This window comes from Salvelinus alpinus, chromosome 2 (assembly GCF_045679555.1).
Source record: "Salvelinus alpinus chromosome 2, SLU_Salpinus.1, whole genome shotgun sequence".
Lineage (NCBI taxonomy): Eukaryota > Metazoa > Chordata > Actinopteri > Salmoniformes > Salmonidae > Salvelinus > Salvelinus alpinus.
Genome location: NC_092087.1, coordinates 116,550,291 through 116,560,354, shown reverse-complemented (window position 1 = coordinate 116,560,354; position 10,064 = coordinate 116,550,291). Strand labels below are relative to the sequence as shown.

At 44.5% G+C, this 10,064-nt stretch overlaps 1 protein-coding gene across 1 annotated transcript in view; it reads left to right on the top strand.

The window, feature by feature from the left end:
- The window catches only part of LOC139542280 (voltage-dependent T-type calcium channel subunit alpha-1H-like), an 85,556-nt gene that overhangs the window by 54,377 nt on the left and 21,115 nt on the right, over positions 1-10,064 (top strand). Inside the window, exons 7-9 of the mRNA XM_071347520.1 lie at positions 3,889-4,201; positions 8,106-8,607; positions 9,292-9,542. Of these exons, the coding sequence (XP_071203621.1) occupies positions 3,889-4,201; positions 8,106-8,607; positions 9,292-9,542 (1,066 nt within the window). The remainder of the gene's footprint in view (positions 1-3,888; positions 4,202-8,105; positions 8,608-9,291; positions 9,543-10,064) is intronic.

The following is a 10,064-nucleotide window of genomic DNA, read 5'->3' as shown; positions in this document are numbered from 1 at the left end:
TGTGAAAATTAAGTTCACACAGGACACCAGACAGGAGAATTTCACCAGCCAGGCACATAGACTATTGCAGCATAGATACTGGAGACTGAGACAGAGGGGATCGGGGGACACTGGCCCTGACAGGGACAACCAGGCAGGACATAACCCCAGCCACTTTGCCAAAGCACATCCCCCTCACCACCAAAGAGATATCAACAAGCCAATAACTTTACTACCCTGAGACAAGGCCGAGTATAGCCCACGAAGATCTCCTCCCACCGCACAAGCCCCCCGAGGACAGGAAGGAAGGAAGAGCACAAGCAAAGCCAGTGACTCAGCCCCCCGTAACAGGGACAGAGGCAGAGAATCCCGGTAGAGAGAGGGGAACCGGCCAGGCAGAGACAGCAAGAGTGGTTCGTCACTCCGGCCCCTTGCCGTTAACCTTCGCACCCCTGGGCCAGACTACACTCAATCATAAGACCTACGGATGAGAGGATCCTTCAGTAATGACTTAAAGGTCGAGACGGAGTCTGGCAGACCATTGCATAAAAATGGAGATCTATAGGAGAAAGCCCTGCCTCCAGCTGTTTGTTTAGAAATTCTAGGGACAGTAAGGAGGCCTGCGTCTTGTGACCGTAGCATACGTGTACGGCAGAACCAAATCGTAAAGATGGGTAGGAGCAAGCCCTTGTAGGTTAGCAGTAAAACCTTGAAATCAGTCCTAGCCTTAACAGGAAGCCAACGTAGAGAGGCTATAGCACTGGAGTAAAATGATAAATCTAGTCAGGATTCTAGCAGCCGTGTTCAGCACTAACTGAAGTTTATTTAGTTCTTTATCCGGGTAGCCAGAAAGTTGATCAATGCAATGACCAAAATGTTGAATATTATCTGCCATGACTACAAGGTCCGATAAGGAATCCAGGGAACTCCGTGAGGAACGCTGTATAGATTTTCAGTACTAGAACCTCAAAAGACGAAAACGTTAGCAACACCTCCGCCTTTGCGGGATGCGCGGGGGGGATATGGTCACTAGTGTAACCAGGAGGTGAGGCCTCATTTAACACAGTAAATTCATCAGGCTTAAGCCATGTTTCAGTCAGGCCAATCACATCAAGATTATGATCAGTGATTAGTTAATTGACTATAACTGCCTTGGAAGTGAGGGATCTAACATTAAGTAGCCCTATTTTGAGATGTGAGGTATCACGATCTCTTTCAATAATGACAGGAACGAAGGAGGTCTTTATTCTAGTGAGATTGCTAAAGCGAACATCGCCATGTTTAGTTTTGCCTGACCTAGATCGAGGCACAGACACGGTCTCAATGGGGATAGCTGAGCTGACAACACTGACTGTGCAAGTGGCAGACTCCACTAAGCTGGCAGGCTGGCTAACAGCCTGCTGCCTGGCCTGCACCCTCTCTCATTGTGGAGCTAGGGGAGTTAGAGCCCTGTCTATGTTCATAGATAAGATGAGGGCACCCCTCCAGCTAGGATGGAGGTCGTCACGGCTCTCTCATTGTGGAGCTAAGGGAGTTAGAGCCCTGTCTATGTTGGTAGATAAGATGAGAGCCTCCAGCTAGGATGGAGGTCGTCAATCCTCAGCAGGTCAGGCTTGGTCCTGTTTGTGGGTGAGTCCCAGAAAGAGGGACAATTATCTACAAATTCTATCTTTTTTGGGAGGGGTAGAAAACAGTTTTCAACCAGCGATTGAGTTGTGGGAGTCTGCTGTAGTGCTCATCATTTCCCCTAACAGGGAGGGGGGGCCATGAGACAATTACTCAGCCAGCACCATCTTCAGATGAACCTTTACGTCATTAGCTCCCTGGTAAACAGTGTGTGATCGCTGGATGAATCTTTACAAGTATAATATTATGGGTAATGGAGTCGCCAATGACTACGGTTTTCAATGTGTCATAGCTGATGGTGAGAGGCTTCTCTCACAAACATGTACACACACACACACACACACACACACACACACACGCATGTACGCAATCAATTATCTGTGATGTTGGCTTCAGCCAGAACTGATTTCATGTGTTGTTTACGTGTCTTCAGCCAGAACTGATTTCATGTGTTGTTTACGTGTCTTCAGCCAGAACTGATTTCATGTGTTGTTTACGTGTCTTCAGCCAGAACTGATTTCATGTGTTGTTTACGTGTCTTCAGCCAGAACTGATTTCATGTGTTGTTTACGTGTCTTCAGCCAGAACTGATTTCATGTGTTGTTTACGTGTCTTCATCCAGAACTGATTTCATGTGTTGTTTACGTGTCTTCATCCAGAACTGATTTCATGTGTTGTTTACGTGGCTTCAGCCAGAACTGATTTCATGTGTTGTTTACGTGTCTTCAGTCATAACTGATTTCATGTGTTGTTTACGTGTCTTCAGCCAGAACTGATTTCATGTGTTGTTTACGTGTCTTCAGCCAGAACTGATTTCATGTGTTGTTTACGTGTCTTCATCCAGAACTGATTTCATGTGTTGTTTACGTGTCTTCAGCCAGAACTGATTTCATGTGTTGTTTACGTGTCTTCAGCCAGAACTGATTTCATGTGTTGTTTACGTGTCTTCAGCCAGAACTGATTTCATGTGTTGTTTACGTGTCTTCAGCCAGAACTGATTTCATGTGTTGTTTACGTGTCTTCAGCCAGAACTGATTTCATGTGTTGTTTACGTGTCTTCAGCCAGAACTGATTTCATGTGTTGTTTACGTGTCTTCAGCCAGAACTGATTTCATGTGTTGTTTACGTGTCTTCAGCCAGAACTGATTTCATGTGTTGTTTACGTGTCTTCAGCCAGAACTGATTTCATGTGTTGTTTACGTGTCTTCAGCCAGAACTGATTTCATGTGTTGTTTACGTGTCTTCAGCCAGAACTGATTTCATGTGTTGTTTACGTGTCTTCAGCCAGAACTGATTTCATGTGTTGTTTACGTGTCTTCAGCCAGAACTGATTTCATGTGTTGTTTACGTGGCTTCAGCCAGAACTGATTTCATGTGTTGTTTACGTGTCTTCAGCCAGAACTGATTTCATGTGTTGTTTACGTGTCTTCAGCCAGAACTGATTTCATGTGTTGTTTACGTGTCTTCAGCCAGAACTGATTTCATGTGTTGTTTACGTGTCTTCAGCCAGAACTGATTTCATGTGTTGTTTACGTGTCTTCAGCCAGAACTGATTTCATGTGTTGTTTACGTGGCTTCAGCCAGAACTGATTTCATGTGTTGTTTACGTGTCTTCAGCCAGAACTGATTTCATGTGTTGTTTACGTGTCTTCAGCCAGAACTGATTTCATGTGTTGTTTACGTGTCTTCAGCCAGAACTGATTTCATGTGTTGTTTACGTGTCTTCAACCAGAACTGATTTCATGTGTTGTTTACGTGGCTTCAGCCAGAACTGATTTCATGTGTTGTTTACGTGTCTTCAGTCATAACTGATTTCATGTGTTGTTTACGTGTCTTCAGTCATAACTGATTTCATGTGTTGTTTACGTGTCTTCAGCCAGAACTGATTTCATGTGTTGTTTACGTGTCTTCAGCCAGAACTGATTTCATGTGTTGTTTACGTGGCTTCAGCCAGAACTGATTTCATGTGTTGTTTACGTGTCTTCAGCCAGAACTGATTTCATGTGTTGTTTACGTGTCTTCAGCCAGAACTGATTTCATGTGTTGTTTACGTGTCTTCAGTCAGAACTGATTTCATGTGTTGTTTACGTGGCTTCAGACAGAACTGATTTCATGTGTTGTTTACGTGGCTTCAGCCAGAACTGATTTCATGTGTTGTTTCATGTGTTTCTCTCTGTCTCTCCCTCTCTCTCGCTCTCTCTTCTCTCTCTCTCTCTCCTCCCTACCTCCATGCCTCTCTCTCCCTCTCTGTCTCTCTCTCCTTCTCCCTCTTTCTTTCTCCAGGATATACAACGTCTCCTTCCTGACTGTGTACTATCGGCCCGAGGAGACGGAGGACATCCCCTTTATCTGCTCAACCAATCGGGAGAATGGAATGCTGCGGTGTTCCGACGTTCCGCGTCGCCGAGTGGACGGGTCCTGGTGCACGCTGGGGGCAGAAGGGGTAGGGGAGGGGCCTGAGGCAGATGGACCAATAGGAGGCGGGTGTGTGAACTGGTACCGGTATTATAATGTCTGTCGGGCTGGGGAGCTAAACCCTCATAAAGGAGCCATCAACTTTGACAACATCGGATACGCCTGGATCGCTATCTTTCAGGTAGTTATTATTGATGACTGACTGACTGACTGACTAATTGACGGACTGACTGACTGACTGACTGACTGTCTAACTGACTGACTGACTGTCTGACTGATTGACTGTCTGACTGACTGACTGACTGACTGACTGACTGACTGACTGACTGACTGACTGACTGACTGACTGACTGAAGGACTGACTGTCTGACTGATTGACTGGCTGTCTGTCTGTCTAACTGTCTGACTGACTGACTGACTGACTGACTGACTGACTGACTGACTGACTGACTGACTGAAGGACTGACTGACTGAAGGACTGACTGACTGACTGACTGACTGATTGAATGACTGACTGACTGTCTGTCTTACTGTCTGACTGACTGACTGACTGAAGGACTGACTGAAGGACTGACTGACTGACTGAAGGACTGACTGACTGTCTGACTAACTGTCTGACTGACTGATTGAATGACTGACTGAAGGACTGACTGACTGACTGAAGTACTGAATGATTGACTGATTGACTGATTGACTGACTGACTGACTGACTGACTGTCTGACTGACTGACTGACTGACTGTCTGACTGACTGACTGTCTAACTGACTGACTGACTGACTGATTAATTAATTGAGAATTAATTGAGAAAATAAATACATCAGGTTGGAACGAGGAATTCATGTGTGGGTTGGTTGGTTGAATAATGAATAATCAAATTTATTCAAGAACAAATTCTGTCACAGCTCACCACACGTCGCCCAAACAGAGAACTGATAGAGAGATGTCTGGAACCAAGTTGTGTAAATTCTAGGCAGGAATCTCTCTCATCTCTGGAGAGTCTCTGGCATTTCCTCTCTTGACAAACTGCCGGACACACACACACACACACACACACAACACACACACACACACACACACACACACACACACACACACACACACACACACACACACACACACACACACACACACACACACACACACACACACACACACACTCAGAAACACTAGCCAATGTGTGTTTTTCCAGCCTGCTGTCTGTCCGTTCAGTATCATGCTTTTCTTGTTAGCTATAATCTCTACCTGCTACTGGTCTGATGTCCTTCCGCTGGACTGAATTTAAGAAACGTTTAAGAAACTTTGCTGTTCTGTTAGGCTACGTCATCAGCCAATGTGTGATTGTGAACTATCTTTGGGTGATCGCTTTGCAGGGGTTTATTAATATTTATGTGTGATGTTGTTTTCGCTCCCTTTATTTGTCTTTCTGTCTCTCACCTCTCTCTCCCCCCCTCTCTCTCTCTCTTTCCCTCCATCCATCCATCCCTCCCTCCCTCCCTCCCTCCCTCCCTCCCTCCCTCCCTCCCTCCCTCCCTCCCTCCCTCTCTCTCTCTCTCTCTCTCTCTCTCTCTCTCTCTCTCTCACTGTATATCTCTCTCTCTCTCTCTCTCTCTCTCTCCATCTCTCTCTCTCCATCTCTCTCTCTCTCTCTCTCTCTCTCTCTCTCTCTCTCTCTCTCTCTATCTCTCTCTCTCTCTCTCTCTCTCTCACTATATCTCTCCCTCTCTCTCTCTCTCTCTCTCTCTCTCTCTCTCTCTCTCTCTCTAACTTTCTCTCCCTCCCCTCTCTCTCTCTCCCTCCCTCCCTCTCTCTCGATATCTCTCCTCTCTCTCAACCCCCCCTGTCGCCCCCTCTTTCTCCCTCTCACTCCCCCTCCCTCTCTCTCCATCTCTCCCTCTATCTCCCTCTCCCCCTCCATCTGTCTCCATCTCTCTCTCCCTCTAGGTGATAACTCTGGAAGGCTGGGTAGACATCATGTACTATGTAATGGATGCTCACTCCTTCTACAACTTCATATATTTTATATTCCTCATCATCGTGAGTAACTTCAATCTTCAATCTACAAATCTATTATCATTATCATTATCAGACCACTTCAACTCGGATTCAACTCCAGACAAACCAACTAGATTATCATGACTTTATCAGACCACTTCAACTCGGATTCAACTCCAGACAAATCTTTTGTGGGATATTATTTAGTGTTTCGTGCCCCACGTAGTCACATTTCGTTGTTAGTTTATTGACAGTTTAGTTTATAGTTTATTGAGTTATTGTTTTGATTTTGCTAATAAAAATGGAACTCAACATCCGCTGCGCCTTGGTCCGAACGTGACAAGTGGCAATAACCCCTGACCTCTCACCCCTGACCTCTCACCCCTGACCTCTCACCCCTGACCTCTCACCCCTGACCTCTCACCCCTGACCTCTAACCCCTGACCTCTCACCCCTGACCTCTCACCCCTGACCTCTCACCCCTGACCTCTCACCCCTGACCTCTAGTCTAATATCTTCCGCTATTATCCTCAGTCATTTTCCATCCAGATTGTCAGACCCCGGTGGCTTGTCATTGTTGATAGACAACAATAATTGTTTCACCTCTTCCACACTGACTTTACGGAATTCTAAATTACAATGCTTTGTCTTTCATAATTCGATCAGATATACTTGGATGTGTAGTGTCAGCGTTTGTTGCTGGCATGTCATCCCTAAATTTGCTTATCTTGCCGATGAAAAAATTGATTTAAGTAATCTGCAATATCAGTGGGTTTTGTGATGAGCTTGGGTTAAGCCTGCCAGTGTCTTCATCAGCGTCTTCAGCCGAAGACTGTTCTTGGACCCAGGAAGTAGAGCGATCCTCAGCACCTCCATCTAGCCATTAGAGAGCATCCTCCGTGGAATGTTCAGCTGCTGCCCAGTCGAACTCCAATCCAGAAGCTACAGTGGGTGGTACGCTTCCTAAAGAAAGCAGCTATCAGCAAAGTCAGATTTAGTAAGGGGAAAAAAGTAAAGTGTGAATGGGGTGGGGGGGATATTTAAGATACTCTTTGAAGAGGTAGTGTTTCAGATGTTTTCAGAAGATGGGCAGGGGACTCTGCTGTCCTAGCTTCAGGGGGAAGTTGGTTCCACCATGAATGATGGAGCTGAGTTTGCCTTTTTGCCTAAAATGTCATTGAATTTCATTGAATTTCATCCAAAGCTTTTTATTATCTTCATGATAAGAAGATTCTTCTTCTTTTTATTTAGTTTAGTCACATGATTTCTTTGGCCAATCGGTTGTGCAGCCAGACTTATCTGCCATTCCTTTTGCCTCATCCCTCTACAACCATACAATTTTTTTCAATTCCTCATCAATCCAAGGGGATTTTAACAGTTTTTACAGTCATTTTCTTAACGGGTGCTTATTAGTACCTGGAGTGCTGTGTCTGGTTGCTCCTCATTACACACCAACAAATATTATTTACATCATCAACATATGATTCTCTACAAAACGTATTGTATGACCTCTTATACACTGTATTAGTCCAGCCTTTGGATCTGTGGTTTTCCTAGATATGGCTACTATATTGTGATCACTACATCCTACATCCTAACCCTACAAAACATACTGTATGACCTCTTATACACTATATCAGGCCCTTTGGATCTGTGGTTTTCCTAGATATGGCTACTATATTGTGATCACTACATCCTATGGATTTGGAAACTGCTTTAAAACAAATTTCTGCAGCATTAGTAAAGATGTGATCAATACATGTTGATGATTTCATTCCTGTGCTGTTTGTAAATACCCTGGTAGGTTGACTGATAACCTGAACCAGGTTGCAGACACAGGAATCTGGTTCTGAATATGTATGTGTGTGTGTCGTTCTGGTAACTACGTGTGTGTTGTCCTGGTAACTCTGTGCGTGTTGTCGTGATAATTCTGTGTGTGTGTGTTGTCACGGTAACTCTGTGTGTGTTGTCCTGGTAACTCTGTGCGTGTTGTCGTGATAATTCTGTGTGTGTGTGTTGTCACGGTAACTCTGTGTGTGTTGTCCTGGTAACTCTGCACGTGTTGTCGTGATAATTGTCCCTCCCTCTCCAGGTGGGCTCGTTCTTCATGCTGAACCTGTGCCTGGTCGTCATAGCGACCCAGTTCTCAGAGACGAAACAGCGCGAGAACGCCCTGATGAGGTCGGAGCAGCGTGCCCGTTACCTCAGCAACGCCTCCACTCTGGCTTCCTATCAGGAGCCGGGGTCCTGCTACGAGGAGATACTGCGCTACATCGGACACCTGTACCGTAAACTGACCCGCAGAGTCTCCCGGGCCATCACACACTGCTCTACACACACACCTCGCCGCACCTGTCCCTGTTGGACACACACACACCAACACACACCCAAAGGAGAGGTGAACGGACTGGCCAATCGGCACTCGGGACACACCCATGGCGTCTTCCACCTTGCTCATCGTCCTCCTCCTCTTCCTCGTCCGTCTAATTGTGTGGAGATGAGTAACGGAGGAGTAGGGAGGAGGGGCAGGGAGTTAAACTACCCTTCTATCTACCCCCACGACCTCTACGACCTGGTGTTAGAACACGATAAGAGTGAGTGTGTGTGTGTGTGTGTGTGTGTGTGTGTGTGTGTGTGTGTGTGTGTGTGTGTGTGTGTGTGTGTGTGTGTGTGTGTGTGTGTGTGTGTGTGTCTCGTGTGTGTGTGTGTGTGTGTGTTCTCAGTGTGTGTGTTCTCTCAGTGTGTGTGTTCTCAGTGTGTGTTCTCAGTGTGTGTTCTCAGTGTGTGTGTTCTCTCAGTGTGTGTTCTCAGTGTGTGTTCTCAGTGTGTGTTCTCTCAGTGTGTGTTCTCAGTGTGTGTGTTCTCTCAGTGTGTGTTCTCAGTGTGTGTTCTCAGTGTGTGTTCTCAGTGTGTGTTCTCAGTGTGTGTTCTCTCAGTGTGTGTTCTCTCAGTGTGTGTGTTCTCTCAGTGTGTGTTCTCAGTGTGTCTTCTCTCAGTGTGTGTGTTCTCTCAGTGTGTGTTCTCAGTGTGTGTTCTCAGTGTGTGTTCTCAGTGTGTGTGTTCTCAGTGTGTGTTCTCAGTGTGTGTGTTCTCAGTGTGTGTTCTCAGTGTGTGTGTTCTCAGTGTGTGTTCTCAGTGTGTGTGTTCTCAGTGTGTGTTCTCAGTGTGTGTTCTCTCAGTGTGTGTTCTCTCAGTGTGTGTTCTCTCAGTGTGTGTTCTCTCTCAGTGTGTGTGTGTGTGTGTGTGTGTGTGTCTAGTAACGTCTCTCTCTCCGTCAGGTGTGTGTGGTAACAGTCTGGCGTTACCGTTTTCAGAGGCAGAGCACAGGGAGTCGTTGCCATGCCCCTACTGCATCCACGACGACCAGCTTCGTGACAACGACCATGCCGATTTTGAACCTAGCAACCAGCGCCATGGCAACCAGAGCCCTCGCCGCGGTAACAGCCTTCGGCGTGTAGATGGACAGGCCCTGAGGCCAATCAGAGACCTAGTTGGGTGGTGGGCGGAGCTACAGGCCGGGTTGGAGCATGTAAGACTGTAGGACTTAGTGACGTTGTCACTGATCATATAGTTAGACTGATCTGATCTATACCTGGGTTTTAGATCAGGATGTTACATGGTATGTTTATGTTTCTTCATACATGTATGAAATGTACTTTACAAATTACATTAGTTATTAGTACTACTATTATATTATGATATATTATTATATTATATTATTATATATTATTAATATAATATTTCTATTATGATTACTATATTATTCTACTATTATTATTATCACTACTATTAGTACTATTATTATATTATTATATATTATTATATTATATTATATATTATTATATTATTATTATATATTTTTATATTATTATATATTATTATAATATAATATTATTATATTATTATAATTATTAAATTATTATTATATTGTTACTATTGTTATTATTATTCATAATTATATTATATTATAATTATTACTGTTATTATTATAATTATTATAATTATTAAATTATTATTATATTGTTACTATTCTTATTATTATTCATAATTA